We start from the raw sequence: 17,441 nt of genomic DNA, 5'->3' as shown, positions 1-17,441 counted from the left end.
ACTATAGGCGGTGAGGTGGACTGTGGGCCTTAGGTGATAGTCGGTAGATGCAGTTGGTAGAATGCGTCCAGAACAAGAGGGGAAAGGTAAGGGGGTTAGGTAGTCCTACCCCGCGTCACCCTCCACGTATCAGGGTCTAACTACGTGTTAGAGCACTGTCTGGACCGTTCCTATCTCATGTAAGGGTCTACAAGCCTAGTTTATTCAAGCCGGCGCTAAGATCTAGAGTAAAGTAGTAACTGATAAGGACGAGGCACCAGCCATGTAAGCAGTGTCGCAACACCCACACTCTCGCTGCAGAGGCAACCCAGTACATTACTATCTAGCGAGGTCCAAGCACAAGGGCACAAATGTTGAAATATTTTGCCGAAAAAAAGTACACACACGCAGGCTAAAAATATACACTGTAGAAAGACAAAGATAACATGGTATACGCTGATCATAACATTCGCAGCGTAGTCTAAGTGAACGCAGCAGGTGAAGGGGGTATCAAAGGCAAGACCAAACGACAAAAAGAGACAGGGCGCCATACGAAACAGTACAAAAATCATAAAGCAACACTAAAATACAACAGATGATGGAAATCAATGCTTCCGCCTCGAATCACTTCGGCTCAGCCCCGTGCGTGAAGCATATCGAGAGGGATAATCCTCCATGCCATCGTCATCATCTTCGAATGCACTGACGTAGTCGGGTACACGTCGGACAGGACGGGTAGGGCCATGGATGATTGGATCACCACGCGGCTGCATACCGGTATGCTGGCGGCTGTCCGAAGAGCGAGCAGATGGAAGCGCGGGCTCCATGTTGCGCAGGTCCCATGGGTCAGCCGCTGGCGACTTTATAGCGCCAGGCGAGAAAGGGTTGTCTGGCGTGAGGGAGGGACGGCGAGCCGATGGTGGGCGACCGTAGTCTTGGTTGAATGTCTTTGGAAAGGAGAGTGGGGGTGGTGCATGTGCTCTCGAGTTTGAGGGTCGAGTCGAGAAGTCCGTAGGTGGTTGAGCGCTGACTGTGGGCGGGTTGGGTTGCGTAATGCTCGGGCGGCGCTTACTAGAGGTCCTGGTAAGTCCGGAAGGACGCATTGTAGAAGCAACGCTATCACGACGCGGCTTGCTGGGGGCATTGGCGTTGGACAGGGACCGGTCACCGGCCCGAGGATCATAGTATGTTGATGAGTCTTGTTGCTGTCGAGCAGCTGCCCTTCTTTCTTCACGCTCGCGAGCTTCTGCCGCCTGCTTCTCGGTCTGCATGATGAGACTATCAGCTTCGACAAGACGCTTTTGCTCGGCTTGCTCTTGGGGAGTCATCAACGAAGACATCCTTCGCGTGTTGGTCGGCCGCGTGGGGTAATCGGTTGTCGGAGGCTTTGATCTTTCCTTCTTGCGTTCCTTTGCCCTCTTGTCTTCGAGCTCCTTCTTTTCAAGTTCCTTCTTTTCTTGTTCCAGACGCTCGAGCTTCTTGCGCTTGCGATCTTCTTCTTTGAGGGCGGCGTGCTCCCTCTCCTTTTCAGCCTGTGCTCTTGTGGCGCGTTCCCTTTCGCGAGCCTCTTCTCTGAGTGTGGCGCGCTCCCTCTCCTTCTCAGCCTGTGCTCTTTCGGCGCGCTCCCTTTCGCGAGCTTCTTCTCTAAGTGCGGCGCGCTCCCTCTCCTTGTCAGCCTGTGCTCTTTCGGCGCGCTCCCTCTCGCGAGCCTCTTCTCTAAGTGCTGCACGATCTTTCTCCTTCTCGGCCTGTGCTCTCTCAGCCCACTCCTTTTCGCGAGCTTCGTAACGGTCAGGCTCGAAGCGAACGCGCTTGTCGTTCTCCAAGTCTTCTTTCTTCTTTTGGTCAACGTCTTCCTGGTAGCGAAGATCCTCACTTGGTTTCTTTCGTCGTTGACCACTGTTCTTGGTAGGCCGTGAGGTTTCAGCTATGCCTGAACTGGCACGAGAAGAGCCGGAATAATCGGCATACTGATCGTAATCAAGTGGGTTGACGGTAGTGGGTGTTTGAGCGCCTTGGAGAGGATCCCTTGGTACAATACTCTTGGTCTTGTAGGGCCCGGAAGAGAACCCATGCTGTGGCCTAGTGGGAGATGCGGAGGTGGGAGTTGAGTTGTGGATGACTGTGGCAGACGGGCGGGTGTTTCGCCGACCGGTGGACCGATCATAGTCTGGCTCAGACAGCACAGTCAGCGATGGCGTCTGGCTGGAAGAGGCAGAAGGCGTTTGTCGGTGGTAATATCCATGAGATGCAAGGGGCGTGGGAAGGAAGGTGTTGGGTTGGTCAAAGGCAGCCGGAGGGGGTAAAGGGGCGTCTGGAAAGCCAGTCCGGACAGCATAGGAAGCCTCCGACTCTCCTGAATCAATGGCGGCGTCATTGGATCCGATGGAGCCGAAGGATTGTCGCTTGTGGCCTTTTGTTGAAATGGAGACTGACGGATACTTGCTTCCCTTTCCTTTCTTGGAGCCGATTTCGATGATGATCTCAGGGTTAAGGCGCTGGCCATCGCGAGTGGAGGGACGGCTACCACTGTTGGATGGGCGGCGACGCTGAGTGAAGTAGGTACCAGAGCTTGTGGGTGTTGGTGGGTTTACCGGAGAAGGGGTGTCATCGCGGGAAGCGGAGCCTTTCTGGTGAGTGTAGGCAACAGGAACTCTCCGTAAGTCGCGGCAGGTTCTCCCACTGCGTGCTTGGTCGCACAGGTAGGTGCAGTCACCTTCGATCCGACACATGGTGGGCGAGGGGAAGTGTATACTACCAGGATAAGAGGGAGTGGCAAGTCCGGTTGGTGAGTGCGCGTCAAGTGTTGGAGTGTGTTGCCAGGCCAGGGGACTCTAGTTAATGACTAGAGGGAATGCTTGACCAGGACAGACGCAGATGGCACCTAGGCCAGAGGGCGGACTGGCGCAGGTACAAGAAGGGGGACAGCTATGAGTCAAACAAGTAGGTTGGTCTTGGTATTTGGATGGTGGTGGGCGGCGAGTGTATTTAAAGGGCGCAGATGATGGCCGGGCTGAGACAAGCGCCGGACAGGATGAGTGCAGGCAGGCAGGCAGGCAGTCCAAGGAGGCGTAGGCCCGAAAGCGCAGGAGTCAGAGAAGCAGATGGGTAATAATAAATGCGAGAAAATCAGTGCAGATGAGACGGAGTGGATACCATGCAGCAGCTTGAGAGGAATTAAAGTGCCGGCCTGGTTGGCTTTAAGTGGAAGTGGTATTAGGCGGCTTTGATTGTAGCCTGAACAAGGGCAGTGTGAGTGGATGTGACATGGGATGAGCCTCAGCAACAAGTACCAGAGCCAGGCTGCAGCGACGGGCAGAATGGATGGTTGCATGAACATGATCCGGGCGCCCTGGGGCCATTTTTTTCCTGTCGCTGCTGCTGCGCAGCGGTGAATTGCACAGCCTGCGAGCAATCCTAGACTCGGCCCCCCATAGGTGTAGACCCTGGGCGCGACCGGTGTCGAATGGTGTGTCGCGTGCCTGAGGGAGGCCGGCGAGAGTAGGAAAGGAAAAAAAGTGGTGAAGAGGGCGTCGCGCGCGAACCGGAGAGAGAGGGTGTGGCCGGGATGGCGGAGTTTGTTGCGGACTGGATGGGCATCAATGGCAACAAGCAGCAGCAGCAGCAGCAGCAGCAGCAAGTAGAATCATCAGCAGCAGCCGACGGTGCAGCGGCCTCTACCCCGGACGGGCGCACCCCTTTGGGCTCTGCTTGATTGGATTCACCCTGGGGCAGAATTGCACTTGGAAGGTCGAGTGTCCATGGCAACATGCGGATGGCGCGCCGTCAGCTGCAAAATTGGCGGATGCAGGTGGAGGCTATGCAGTCATTCCCGTATCGCCGGCCAGGATGGGCACGACGCCAGGCACCAGAAGGCTGCCATTTGCTGCCGGCGGGCATTTTGCACTGGGCCGGTGGTGTTGATGACGCAGCTCGACGATTGCAGCACCACCCTCTTTGTCACGCCGGGCACACGAGTGGATGGTGATGGATGGCCATGGATGATGATGATGGCGGCAATGGTGTTGATGAGCGGTGGCCGTGTCAATGTTGGAGGGGCAAATTGGCTGAGTGTGAGTGTGAGTGTGAGTGTGAGTGACAAACAAGACGCGCTTTCGTCAGCCCCTCGTCGCGCTCGCTCTCGCCCTTGCGCTTTCTCGCACTGTGCTATTAGCAATATTGCAGCCATCCACACCCTTCCACACCCGACTTGCCTGGATCAGCATCACCACCCTGGTGGCGAGACCCTCCGGCTTCACGCCCTCTGATACGGCCGTCTCCCTAGCGCGTGAATCAAACCTGCTTGCAATCTACTGCGACACCGCTACTCTCGCTCCTGCACACCAAATTTCCCATGGGCGAGCATCCAAATTGAGGGCGCACCGCCACAGTGCTAAGCAGCCACAGCGGTAAGCAGCACCAGCCATGCCTCTGCAGACCCTGACAAAATGCACATATGCGCTACAATGGGTAATAGCAGATGACGACGCTGCTGCTGCTACTGCTGCTGATTGTGGTTGGGATGATGGCAATGCTCGTCGGCATATGGTGATAGAGACATGGCTTGCGCTTGTTTTTTTTCTTTGCCATGTGTGTGTGTGCCCCCCCTCCTGCATCCGGGACGCACCTCCCGCAGCCGGGGGGACGCACCTCCCCAAATGCGCACTTGCATTCTACCCCACATGACCACAACACCACAAAAAAAATATTGGACACACAAACACTAGCCCGCCGCCTTCTCCACCATGCTATCATCACATCCATCCCTCATCTCCGTCATCTTCACCAGCCTCGCAATCGCCCAGTTTTGCACACAACTCAGCCACAGTCCCTCTCAACAAATTGCCCTGTAGCACATCTCAGGCGTGCCGTGCCGTGCCACTCCTCTTCCCGCATCTGCTATACTCGTGCCCGTCACATTTACTCCGCCCCGCGGCTGGCTGCCCAGATCAGAGTTCGCATCAAAGACGGACGCTCGTTTTTTTCTTCTTCCCAAAACCATGTAGACCATGGTCCCAAGGCCGCTCGCCTACAATATCCATACGGTTGGGCATCACCAACCCTCGTCGACGTCAGGAAAACGGGCCATTTTGGCGGATGAACCACTACTACCGCTGCAAGGTGCTAGTTTCAGCCTTTTGACACAAGGGAAAAAAACGCACTTGCATCACTAACAATGCACTATCTTCCTGACCTTCGGGAATGGTGTTCGCAGCGCGGCAGACGGTAAATGCACCCCATTCAGCATCTCAACCCGCATCCACACGGCAAAGACTAGTGAGTAGTGTAGTCGCTCAAGGTGTGCTCAATCGCCCACATACCGCAATGCGCACATGTCGCTACCCAACCATTGCTTGGGCGCGCGCCCCAGTCCAGCCCATTCTGCCGTCAGATGGAGGTATACCCAGCATTCCCGTTCTCTTCCGTCCTCGTCTCGCCTTTTCCAACTCGTAAGCAAGTCAGCTTCCCGACCAGATATGGGCCCAACCGCCAGTGACATTAACCCACGACCTGAGGCAGGAGCAACAAGCTTTGCAGCAGGGGGCACCATTGTAGCTGAAATGTTTTACTTGATTGAGGGATTGGTCCTTGTTTGCCCAAAGTCGGCGTCGCAACCTGTATTTCCACACTCTTGGTGTGCGTACTAATCGGTACGACTACACTAGCATGCTTCCCAAACAGCCACCTTCACAGTCGTCCGAGACATGGTTGCCTCGCGGACCTTCCTCGGCTCAACAAGCCGCGTCTAAAATGTCACTTGGTGTGGTCCATTTACCCCACAAGCGCATTATGGCATGTCTCTACTATACGAACCTATCACCAGTTTTTACCTGTTCCCTTGGCCCAACAACTACCACAATACTGCCTTAGGTCAAGGCAAGCACACTTGTAGCCTTGTTACTACTGCTCACCATTCCCCACTGCCAGTTTCATTGCTCCCGGCCGCCCCATCGACCTCCGATCGTGTGCTGCATCCTTGCATCACGTTCTTGTTCAAAATGCCTTGAAATCAATAGTGACGCCTAGCAAATGTCTTAGATTGTAGGCAACACACTGCATGCAAACACTACTCATGTCATGCATGGTTTGATTCTCCAAGTCGTGGTTGGTGGCTTGCTTTTGATTTGACTGGTCGCATGCGGGTTGTAAAGGTCATGTGTTGGTCTTCTGAAGACACCCGGCAGGAAATATTGGCCATGGTTCACGTGCCACCCCAGACTTTGCATGAGAAGAGGTGTGTGTGTGTGTAATTCCCACTTGCTAGTAGATGCCGACATCAAAGAGAAAAAATTCCAGTCGAGTGGGGAGCGAAAGCAATGGGGGGGACCATGCACGGCCAGGCATTGTACAAATTCCGGGCCGACAACCATTGGGTGATAACGATGACAAGAATCAAAAGGGAAAAGAAAAAAAACAGAATGAAGTCATGTCATGAATACAGTATACTGTTACAGATGATGAGTTTCCAGCAAAAAAAAAGACTCCAATTCAACATGCATGCCCAAAAGGTGTGTCTTCTTTTCTAATCGCTCCTCAGGGCATCTGCCACGCCCGGAAAACCCGGCGGGGGACTAGCCTTGCCCTGTGGTGTCATGCTCTCGAGGAACTGGCTGAACCTTTGCGCCTCGCCACTCTGCTCATCCAGCTCTTTAATGCCGCTCTTGCCCATGCCTGCTCCTAGGCTACGTAGCGGATCCTCGTCAACATGGTCGCGCACCGGGGGGCGATCGTCCAGCTCGCCCCGAGCCACGGCAACCTCGGGCCCTATCGACCGCTTGAGCTTGATGTGGATTCGCCCGTCGTTGGTGACGCTGCCAAAGAGGGGTTGCACGGGGATCTTGCGGCCACCAGGCGTATCAATGTCAATCGTCTCGACGTCCTTTGCGCCCATGATGTTTGCGCGCGACGCAGACATGGTCTCTGCGCTCTTGAACTGGTCGTTTGCTACGAAGCCGCCAACGCCCAGGCGCGCATACATTTCGTTCTTAGTTCCTGTGCGCCGGGCCTGCACGACGCGCGCAGGCACGGGGGCGTGGCTGGCTTGCGGGCCGAGGATTGGGTGGTTGGCCATGTAGGATTTTGTGCGCAGGTAGCCGAGACCGGCGCTGGGATGCGTCGAGAGCGGTGCCGTCTCTTGATCAAACGAGTATTGGTCAATGTCGCGGCTCGATGCGTCCGACGCCCATGCCTTGGGCTTGAACTTGATCGCCGGCAGCTTCAGGAAGGGGAGGATGAGCTTGCTGACCAGCTTGCTTCCCAGCGGGTTGTTGGCTGTTTCTTTACGGAGAGCCTTGATCCCATTGTTAATGTCGTTGCGTGTAATATGACGCCAGGCTTTTTCTTGTCGCTCTTGCCATTCTTCGGCTTCCTTGATGTCCATTGGTGGCTGTTCTTTCGACTTTGCGGCGGCGAGACGGCGGGATGTGTAGATTTCGTTCTTCACAAATTCAACCAGATAGCTGTTGAACTCCTTTTTGCGAGAGTTGATTTCCTTACTGATATAGGCGACAAAGTCGTCAGCCCCCATGCCTGGTAGCCAGGGTCCGTCATGCTTCCACCGCTTGGTGTTGTGTACGATGGGGTCTACAGGAGGCGGAGTAAAGGGAGCAAAGGGAGTGGATCCAGATTTTTCCGATCCCGCCAATTTTTGTCTAAGTGACTTCTTAGCCTTCTGCTGCTCTTGTTCAAATTTTGTGAACTCGTCCAGCCAGGGCATAGAAGCCGGGGCTTGGGCAGCAGCGAGAGAGGCCTTTTTCTCGTTCCATTTCTTCCGGAATTCGAATTTGGCCGTGCGAGTCTCCTCAACCAGAGCCTTGGTCTCAGCTGCTCGCTCAGAATCAGTGAGGCTGTGCGATTGCCATTCTGCCTTCTTTGCTGCCCACTTGGCACTCAGAGGCTCACGGAAGGCTTTGAGTTCTGCTTCAAACGCCTGTTTTCGTGAGATTCGAGCCTGCTTTCTTGCCTTGTTCGCTTCTTGCTGGAAAGCCTCAAAGTCTGCAAGTTGGGTGTCCCAGCCATCAGCCTTCCAGAGTGCCTTCTGCAGTTCCCACTTCTCTTCCCAGGCAGCATTGAAAGCTTCCCATTCAGCCTTTGCTCTCTCTGCGGGCATGCTCTTCTTGAGAGCCTTCAGATATAGACCAGCCTCATCCAAACCCATGTCAGTGTCGTAATTGGTAGTGTCATCGCGGACCTCGAAAGCTCCTGCAGGCGGCGCTACGCTCAAGTCGTGATCACGCATCTGCGTCATGCCCTTCATCATGGGAATTCCCATCTCTTCCCACTTCTGCCTTGTCCGCACATGGTCGGCTGCCGAGTCAAAGTCGGTGACATGCTCAATAGTATCCAGCTGTGTCACTCTCAGGACCGGGTCACTGACTTGGACAAGGTGACTCCGTGAGGGAATTGCTCGTTTCAGACCCCAATCACCGCGTGCAAGTGAGGCTTTTGTGGTAGCAATGGCCTGGTGTGTCGGGTATGGTAGGGTTGCCGTGTCCGATGCCTTTGTGATGCCCGCGCCAAAGGTCTCGCTAACTGGCGGGCGTGGGAGAGGATTGGGCAGAGAGAAAAGTCGGGAATTGCGCAGCAGATGGGATGTTGGCGAGAGGGACTGGCGACTTAGAGCCATGTTGGCGATGCGACAGCCGCGGGTTGGCGTTCAATGGCGGCTGAAGTGGTGTCATTGGTGGTTGCAAGCAAATGTTGAGTTGGATTTGCGGCGATACGGTCCGTGCGCACCTCCGCGGCTTCTGCTGGATTTGTGTGCATTGTCGAGTTAGCAAGGGCTACACATTCAATGCTCGCACAAATGAGAGTTATATGGTGTGGTATTTTATCTATTATGATTTTGTAATTCTCAGATGACAGTAGCCCATCCTACTACTAGAGTTTCTCCCCTATAAAGCCTTGTGCGACTTGTACTGCTGGCACAGTCATGTTATGATTATATCGAAGTGACAAGCCTGTCGTCACTACGCAGTCTCAAGGATGTGGTATGATTCTGACCAACATGCGGATTCATAATATCTACCGTTGTGGGCAGTGATGACACATAGACCCATGAAATGCTGTCTTGTGGATCAATGGCTAGAGGCAAAAGATCAAGCACACGGCTATAGCACTGACATTGAAGCCTATTGGTAGTTTGTTTATGGCTGGGGGTGAGAAAAAAGAATACCAGGCGATCAGGTCGTTTGGTCATCCTGGTAGATGCTTTTCCCAGTCTTGTGGGTCATCTTCATCTTCATCGTCATCTTTGTCTTTTCTGTTGATGCGCGGAACGTGGCCTTCAATGGCCATGGTGTGGTCAGATGTCTGCGTGGGAAGCGAGGGCGGTTGCGGGGGCGCATTGTTCAGAGGCCGCTCGAGGATCTGGTCTTGGACGAGGTCGCTGTTCGCCTTGGTGACCTGGCCCGGCTTTTCTCCTCGCTCAAGAGCCAGGTCGGCCATGGCATCTTCACGGGCGGCCCAGGCTGCATCCACGTCGTCGTCTTCATCCTGGTCCTTGGTGGAGGCGACTGGCTGCTTCGGCCGCAGGGGCAGGGTAACACGATGCTCCTCTTCGTTTTCCACCATGAGTTCAATCTTATCGCCGTACCCGCCCTGCCGCAGCCAGGCGGGTTCCTCGCTCAGCTGGACTTTGACATAAAGGGCCCGGCGCGCGCAGTCATCGGAACACCACACCTCGAGCACCTTGCGGTCGACAATCTGCACGCCGTCCTCTGTGTCGACAAACTGCTTCTTGGCGGTTGAGCGGGCTTTGGTCTTGGGGCGGGGGCACAGGGCATAGCCGCACTTGTCGGCAATGTTGCGCTCCTCGATCAGGGCGTCGTAGTCGGCGGGCTGGAAGGGAATGATTGCCGTCTGGAAGAAGCGAGCGTCCGCGGGAGTGGGTCGCTTTGCATCAGCGTCTGGCGACGAGGGGAAATCCATCAGCGTCATGACGGCCTGCAGGACCTCTGCCTCGACACGCTTGCGGTCCTCGAGCACGGAGGCATGGTGGCGGGCGACTGCGAGATGGCGCGGGTTGACTGCTTTGGTGGTGGTGGTGGTCGGGGCATTGGCAGCCACGGCCGGCGTCTTCTTGAGGATGGACTTGGGGGGCATGTCCAGTCCAGTCCACTCGGTGGTGATGGCAGAAGCAGGAGGATCGCAACAGGAGCGGTGATGGTACGTAGGATCGGCGGGTGCTAGTAGAGACATCAGTCCAAGTGGAGCGTCGCGGCCAACTGCCAAGCTGGGCGTCGGGCAGCGCGCGGGGCTGTTTTGAGCTTCGTCACCACACTGTCCGTCTGTCCCCACGAGGCTCCTGCCGGCCGCCGCCCCCATCATTGCCCCCATTCATTGCCCCCCCTCGCTCTCCCTCTCGCCTCTCGCCTCACTGCTGTATGGCTACCCACGCTGAATGGTACGCTGTCCTTGTTCTTCCGCGCCTCCCGCTGTCCTTCGCTGCCTGACACCGCGCCATTGTAGCTACACCAAGACGACCCGCCCCGTGCACTCGCCCTAGACCTCCTCCCTCCTGCTTCTGCTGCTCCTCCTCCTCCCAATCCTGCTGAAGCTCTTTTTTTCTTGCTTCTCCCCGTGGCAGGGTCCGCAGCTGTCACAATAGCCTAGCGAGCCCTCCTACAACTGCCTGAGCCCTTCCATCAGCTGCTGCTCCACCACAGCTTGCCGCCATGTACAAGGTCAAGGCTGTGTACGACTACTCGTCTCCCCACGAGGACGACCTCGACTTCAAGGTCGGCCAGGTCATCACCGTCACCGAGGAGGAGGGTGCCGACTGGTATGTCGGCGAGTATACAGACAATGGCGGCACCAAGCATGATGGCCTCTTCCCCCGCAATTTCGTCGAGCGCTACGAACCAGAGCCGCCGCCACGCCCCAACCGGGCCTCACGTTACAAGCCATTGGAGCCACCGGCTGCACAGGAAGCTCCCCGCACTCCCCAGCTGCCTCAGCAGGAGCCTGAGCCAGCTCAACCCGAAGAGCCTGAGCCTGAGCCGCCCAAGCCCCAGCTGCCTCCGGTCGAGGTCCCCGCTATCGCCAAAAACACTCCTCTACCAATGTCACCCATGTCGCCTCCCTCTGCGTCTAGTGCAAAAGCTCCAGAGCTTCCTCAATCGCAGTCTGAAACGTCGAAACCTGCTGCTCCCGCCAAAAAGGCGCCTCCCCCCATCGCGGCAAAGTCCAATGCATTCCGGGACCGCATCGCTGCCTTCAATGCTCCAGCTGCTGCCCCAATCCAGCCATTTAAGCCATCTGGCGGTGCACCCACCAACTTCATTAAGAAGCCTTTTGTCGCTCCTCCGCCGAGTCGTAATGCATACGTTCCTCCTGCTCGCGAAGCTCCACCAATCAAGACGTACCGCCGTGAAGAAGATCCAGAGATCGCAGAGCGCCAGGCACGGGACCGCGAAGATGCTGAGCGTGCTGGACTTGTTGGCCACAACGCCCCAAATTTAAATGAGGGCGAGGAAGAGCAACAGCCCAAGGTCAGCTTGAAGGAAAGGATTGCCCTTCTCCAGAAACAGCAGCAAGAACAGGCGGAAAGGGCTGCTGCAATGCTCAAGGAGAAGCCCAAGCGGCCACCGGTGGCGAAGAGAATCGAGCCCCAAGAGTCACAAGCTGATGATAGCGAAGACACTGGCTTGGAACGGGTCGGAAGCGGAACCTCCAAGCCTCGTGCTTCAGTAGACCAGGCTCGTCCTCGCACATCACAAGATGTCAAGTCGCCCGATGCACAGACTCGCAATCGCGAGCTCGTCAGTGAAAACGACGCCGATCAATCAGGCGCTGGTGATACGGAGGATGCTGGGGCTGAGTCTACAAGCGTCGAAGATGACGAGGACCGACCGAAGAGCAGGCACGCACCTCCACCAGCGCCTAGAGCTGCTGATGCGCCGGCGCAACAACCCGATGTTGGCGACGAGCAAGACGCTGTCGAAGAAGACGAAGAGGAAGAGGAAGACGAGATGGATGCTGAAACAAGACGCAAGTTGGAGCTACGCCAGCGTATGGCCAAGATGAGTGGCGGCATGGGTATGCCCGGTATGTTTGGGGGTATGCCCATGGGAGCTCTTCCTCCAAAGCCTCCTAAACCTGCCAAAAAGAAGCCAATCACGGAAAAAAAGGCAGAGGAATCAGAGGGATACACGTCCCCCCAGCAGCCGGTGCCCATGTTCCGCATTCCTCCATTGCCACAGGCCCAGAGCAAGGAACAGGATGACCGCTCGCTTTCTGTAGAAAAGGAAGAAGAGGCTCCACAGACGGTCACGAGCTCTCATGCAGCAGATGAGGTACCTGACGTCGAAGATGTCGTTTCCCAGCCCACGCCTACAGGCGATCAACCCCCGCCTGTTCCATCAGACAGTAAGTTGATGATTCCTCGCAAACCGATCTCAGCCTTCGTACACTGTAGCAAAGACTACCTTCAGCTGCCGTTTCCTGAGACACTGTCAAAGACGTATGTTACCAGTGACGGTGTTTCGGAATATGTCATGACTGTATGCGTGTCTAGTATGTGTGTACATTGAGCTCTGTATCTATACCAACCCCTCTGCTGCAAGTCTGACCCTCCGCAGAACGACCTGCTCCTCCACCAGTTCCTTCAGCATGTAAGCAATACTGCTGCCAAATCTAGACTCATTCTAACCATCTGTAGCTCGCCCTATTCCGCCGCCACCGCCGCCACAGGTCATGTCCCCAGGACCTGGCTCTGAGTCTGGTGACGAGTTGACAGATGCGGCTAATACGCCATCCGCTTCTGTCCAGTCGCCATCTTCAAAACGTGTCTCCTACTTTGCAACTGGCGAGCAGCATAACGATTCATCCGAGAGGCGTGCACCGCCACTTCCTCCAACAGGCCCTCCGCCTTCAACAGCAAGCCGGCCACCGCCGCCACCGCCGCCAACTTCAGCTCCCCCCTCCCGCCATGGGGATCCTCTTCAAAGAAAAATAGATCGCACTGAGGGAGAGACGGATTATGAGGGCGACTATGATACAGACATGGCCCCTGAGGCAACGCACAAGGATGCTTTGAAGTCACATGCTAAAAGCTCAAGTGTCGAGGAGGACATTATATCAGACGAGCCTACGCCAGGGCGGTCGCCGTTAATACCTCAAGGTATGCCACCTGTACCTCCTGTCAATCGTGTGGTGCCGCCCCCTCCTCCCCAACAGCCGCCTCGATCGTCATTAGACGCTCCTCGTGCTCCTCTGCTACCACCTGGGCCACCACCGAATCGTAATGCTCAACCAGTGGAGGAGGAGGATGAATATGACCCCTTCAAGTACAACGGCCCTCCTTCACTCACTGCATCGCCTGCGCCTAGAGGAGTTCCGCCGCCACCTCCACCAAGTCAACCATTCCCTCCACAGAGTCGTCCTCCACCACCTATGCCGCCATCTGTTCCTCCTTCTATGCCTAATCAAACAGCTGAGTCTGAGGAAGAAGACGACCTGTACTCTTCACCTCCACCCCGAAAATCTCATGATCGGCCACCACCTCCACCGCCCCATGCTCCACCGCACCAGCATGCTCCTCCACCCCTTCCCCACCAACAAGCACCGCCTTTTCCGCCTCAAGAACGAGCTGCCCCACCCCCACCGCCTCCTCAGCCAAAAGAGTTTCAATCTCCGCAGATGGCACCTATGGACGCACAGCCTCGACCATTACCAAATCGGAAGTCGTTTGATGCGAGTCACATGATGGCTACAAGACAGTCTATGGATCAGCTTCGTTCAGGTTCAATGCAACATCAGGACTTTATCGCCGAGGAACTAGACCTTGGAGCTACTTCCCATTGGTGGACTCAACCTAACCTACTTCCTCCATCGCTGCAGGGCCGCAAGGATGTCATGATAGATCGGAAAGAGTCGCAATCTGGCAATACTGTGGAGAAGTTGATCAAGGTCCTCTACCTTGACTACTCACAAACAATCATCTCTGCTCGCTTCGAGGCCAATAATGTCTCTGATGTGGAACTTGAACAGCACAAGGAACCACCTCCTCCCCGTCTGCGTCCGGATCAGCTGGAGAATGCTTACGAGCAGTTTGGCCGACAGATTGCCAAGGCTATCGAATCCAAGCAGAACACGGTCGTCGGGAATGGTTCACCTTATGTTCTTATTGAAGAATTGCTCAAGCCTTTTGGTGACGCCCTTCCACCCGTCTCGACCCGCTCATATGGTGCGCTGGTTTATGCCAACCTGGCTAATGCATCAACGTTATCTTTCGACGAGATACGCCCTGGTGACATTATAAGCTTCCGCAACGCTAAGTTTCAAGGCAAGGTTGGACCCATGCATGGCAAATACAGCATGGATGTTGGTAAGCCCGATCACGTGGGTGTGGTGTTGGAATGGGACGGCAGCAAGAAAAAGGTGCGAGCGTGGGAACAAGGGCGTGAGCACAAGAAAGTCAAGCCTGAGAGCTTCAGGATGGGTGATTTGAGATCTGGTGAGGTACGAGTTTGGCGTGTCATGAGTAAGAGTTGGATCGGATGGAACTGAGGAGGAGTGTAGTGTGAGTTGGTGTTAGCTGCTTGATGGAATGTAATTAGTAGTCAACAAGTGCCTGAGAGCGCATCATGTGCTAGTCTTGAAGAGCCTATTGCAATGGTTTTGAGAAGCTGATGTATTGCATGTTTCGATGTAGGTCCTGGGACCTTGTACCTACAGCCGCAGACCCTGAGTAGAAAATGTAAAGATATGTCTTTTCTGATACTGGAGCATGTGCATTTGAGATATCGGTAATTACTACATATATATATTTTACCGTTTTGAGCAGGAAAGAGCAAACTTCCAATCTCCAAGCCTAAATTCCACAAGGTCAACAACAGGAGCGTCATGCTACTATGTCATCGGCCGACGAACCTGTACTCATGAATACTCTTTCACTACGGAAGGCAAAGACATAGTAAAGATGTTACACAATGGAGTCCTTGGAGATTTCTCGGAGTAGTAGTAGCTCTCCTATACTGTCTCACGCTAATCGGCTGCAAGGGCGCCACGCGGATAAGACGATGACGTCTTTTGTCTGCTTTGACCACACAGGGCAACTTCCTTCGACGTTTAGCACTGCTTCGTCAAACGCCTATGGCTCTTGGATCCGTTAATTTACAATAGGCGTAATGCTGAGTAATTGGCTCGATAAAGCGAGCGAGCGAGGTTCGGCGTTTGGATGCAGGTCTGAGAGCGACGGCAGGGATCGTCGTGGAGGAAGGGCGTAAGTCCACCCAAAGTCCGGGAATAACGAGATACACTAAACGACATGTGATGCGGCTATAAGTATCCTGGGCGGCTCATTGTCGCTTCCAAGTATGTGCAGTTGAACTCCCTCACAACGTCCTGGCTTTCTTCCGTTGCAATGGCTGATCGCACCACTACCACAGAGCCTGCACCAGCGCCCATGGTACTGCCTGGTCCGCTACTCGACAACAAAGAAGTACCATCAGGCAACGGAGATTGGGAAAAGAGCCAAAATCACACCTCTCAAGACCCTGAGAAAAGACCAACCGACATTGCGCCCGCGACACCAGAAAAGAAAGACCAGTTCCTCGTCGAGTTTGATGGTCCCAATGATCCCGACAATCCTAAAAACTGGACTGCGAAACGAAGATGGGCAATAACAATCTCAATGGGTCTCATGGTCTTTACCGTCACATTCGCCAGTTCAATCTTCAGCGTAAACCTAGGCGTTGTACAGCAAAAGTTCAACGTCGAGATCGTCACTGCTACGCTAGGTGTAGCGCTTTTCGTTCTTGTGCGTCAAACTGTTTTACCTGCAATTTCTAGTACCTAATCTCATTCTAGGGATTTGTATTCGGACCCATCGCATTCGGGCCTATGTCTGAAGTTCTTGGGCGCAAAATGCCGCTTATGTTTGGCTTTGCGCTCTTCGCCATCTTCCAGATTCCCGTTGCTTTGGCACAGAACATCACGACAGTATGCGTTGGCCGCTTCCTCGGTGGCTTCTTTGCTTCAGCACCGCTGGCAGTCGTTGGTGGAGCGCTTGCCGACCTGTGGGATCCCATTCCGCGCTCCTATGCTATTTGTGTTTTTGCAGCCGGTGGCTTTGCAGGACCTGTAGCAGGACCAATAGCCGGAGGCTTCATTGCTGAATCACATCTTGGTTGGAGATGGACATCTTGGATCACGCTTATCATGGCCGGCCTCTTTGGTGTCATAGGCTTCTTTGTTATCCCAGAGACATCAGCGGCTAGGATTCTGCAGATACGCGCTGCCCGACTACGCAATGAAACAGGCAACGAGCAATACCATGCTGCGGCGGACGCAAACAAGTTGACTCTTGATCGAGTCGTAAATGTTTACCTTCTACGACCTTTCATCATGTTCGCCCAAGAACCCATCTTGGCACTCGTAACAGCCTACATGAGTTTTCTGTACGGCATAGTCTATCTCCTCTTCGAAGCCGTAAGCAATTACACCTAGCATCCCATCTCTTACATGGCACTTACAAATCGCACAGTTCCCTGTATCCTTCTACGAAGAACGCGGCTGGTCTCTCGGCGTTTCCCAGCTCCCCTTTGGTGCCTTCATCGTCGGAATCCTCATGGGCGCAGCCTGCATCGCTTACAGCTCTGCTACAAACTTCACCCGCGCATACCACAAGCACGGCAAAGTAATTCCCGAGGAGCGTCTCCCGCCCATGATTATTGGAGCTATTGCTCTTCCTGCTGGTCTCTTCTGGTTCGCTTGGACGAGCAACCCAAACATCACATGGGTGCCGCAGGTTCTTTCTGTCGCTTTACTGGGATTCGGCTGTATGGTCCCGTTTTGGCAGGGCATGAGTTACCTCATCGACTGCTATGGGTTCTACTCCAATAGTGCTATTGCGGTCAATACGTTCATCAGATCGTTTGCTGGCGCTTTCTTCCCCCTCTTCACACATGCCATGTATCATAACTTGGGCGTGCCCTGGGCGACCAGTCTCTTGGCTTTCATTTGTGTTGCGTTCATCCCTGTACCAATACTCTTCTATGTTTACGGTGCGAGGATCAGAGCGAAGAGTAAGTGGGCACCGACGGCGTAGTGAGAAATAAGGTTTTGGTGTGCTTCTGCATGGATGGCGTTGGAGCATAGCGAATAGAAGTCTTTGTTTCGCTTGTCGTGCAAAAGAAAAACAGATAACATCCCTCCCTGGGTCACGCAAGTCCCCCCGTGCCGCAAAGAATCCGCGATTTTAGTATCTTAGAACTTACGCAATAGCTATTATTTCACTATAGTAATAAAATACTTATTCTTAACGTTGTTCTTTATAGAATTATAAGGGTAGTTAGTTAAAATATTATAGTGTAACAGTTCAAGTACATATCGAACTGACACCCGAATGGGATCCGAACATGGGCGCGCACTAGCCGAAGAAGATCCGCTGATATAAAACCCCGCCTTCTCCACACTGTAGCTCGATAGATTTTTGATATCCTTTCGTACAAGGCCTA

At 54.4% G+C, this 17,441-nt stretch overlaps 7 protein-coding genes across 7 annotated transcripts; 4 read left to right on the top strand and 3 right to left on the bottom strand.

Annotated features, from left to right (window-relative positions):
• Positions 1 to 584: 584 nt before the first annotated feature.
• COCCADRAFT_88920 (uncharacterized protein) lies at positions 585 to 2,711 on the bottom strand (the record flags this gene model as incomplete). Its single annotated transcript, XM_007711360.1, has 2 exons — positions 585 to 1,605; positions 1,747 to 2,711. The coding sequence occupies 2 exons, from the start codon at positions 2,709 to 2,711 to the stop codon at positions 585 to 587; spliced, it is 1,986 nt and encodes a 661-aa protein (XP_007709550.1).
• An 836-nt stretch (positions 2,712 to 3,547) lies between these two features.
• On the top strand, positions 3,548 to 4,392 carry COCCADRAFT_34406 (uncharacterized protein; the record flags this gene model as incomplete). Its single annotated transcript, XM_007711340.1, has 3 exons — positions 3,548 to 3,619; positions 3,651 to 4,028; positions 4,165 to 4,392. 3 exons carry the CDS (start codon positions 3,548 to 3,550, stop codon positions 4,390 to 4,392), a joined length of 678 nt encoding a protein of 225 aa, XP_007709530.1.
• A 1,165-nt stretch (positions 4,393 to 5,557) lies between these two features.
• Positions 5,558 to 5,872, top strand: COCCADRAFT_88867 (uncharacterized protein; the record flags this gene model as incomplete). The annotated part of the gene is made up of 1 exon (XM_007711359.1): positions 5,558 to 5,872. A coding segment is annotated over one exon (315 nt), but the record flags the coding sequence as incomplete, so codon positions are not given.
• A 630-nt stretch (positions 5,873 to 6,502) lies between these two features.
• On the bottom strand, positions 6,503 to 8,605 carry COCCADRAFT_88926 (uncharacterized protein; the record flags this gene model as incomplete). The annotated part of the gene is made up of 2 exons (XM_007711358.1): positions 6,503 to 7,563; positions 8,119 to 8,605. 2 exons carry the CDS (start codon positions 8,603 to 8,605, stop codon positions 6,503 to 6,505), a joined length of 1,548 nt encoding a protein of 515 aa, XP_007709548.1.
• A 569-nt stretch (positions 8,606 to 9,174) lies between these two features.
• Positions 9,175 to 10,083, bottom strand: COCCADRAFT_88881 (uncharacterized protein; the record flags this gene model as incomplete). Its single annotated transcript, XM_007711357.1, has 1 exon — positions 9,175 to 10,083. One exon carries the CDS (start codon positions 10,081 to 10,083, stop codon positions 9,175 to 9,177), a length of 909 nt encoding a protein of 302 aa, XP_007709547.1.
• Positions 10,084 to 10,655: 572 nt separating this feature from the next.
• Positions 10,656 to 14,490, top strand: COCCADRAFT_34403 (uncharacterized protein; the record flags this gene model as incomplete). Its single annotated transcript, XM_007711339.1, has 3 exons — positions 10,656 to 12,495; positions 12,561 to 12,593; positions 12,641 to 14,490. 3 exons carry the CDS (start codon positions 10,656 to 10,658, stop codon positions 14,488 to 14,490), a joined length of 3,723 nt encoding a protein of 1,240 aa, XP_007709529.1.
• An 856-nt stretch (positions 14,491 to 15,346) lies between these two features.
• On the top strand, positions 15,347 to 17,032 carry COCCADRAFT_23995 (uncharacterized protein; the record flags this gene model as incomplete). The annotated part of the gene is made up of 3 exons (XM_007711334.1): positions 15,347 to 15,742; positions 15,793 to 16,413; positions 16,469 to 17,032. 3 exons carry the CDS (start codon positions 15,347 to 15,349, stop codon positions 17,030 to 17,032), a joined length of 1,581 nt encoding a protein of 526 aa, XP_007709524.1.
• Positions 17,033 to 17,441: the final 409 nt, after the last annotated feature.

The sequence above is a fragment of the Bipolaris zeicola genome (assembly GCF_000523435.1).
Source record: "Bipolaris zeicola 26-R-13 unplaced genomic scaffold scaffold_28, whole genome shotgun sequence".
NCBI classification, from domain to species: domain Eukaryota; kingdom Fungi; phylum Ascomycota; class Dothideomycetes; order Pleosporales; family Pleosporaceae; genus Bipolaris; species Bipolaris zeicola.
This window is presented reverse-complemented; position numbering and strand designations above follow the sequence as displayed.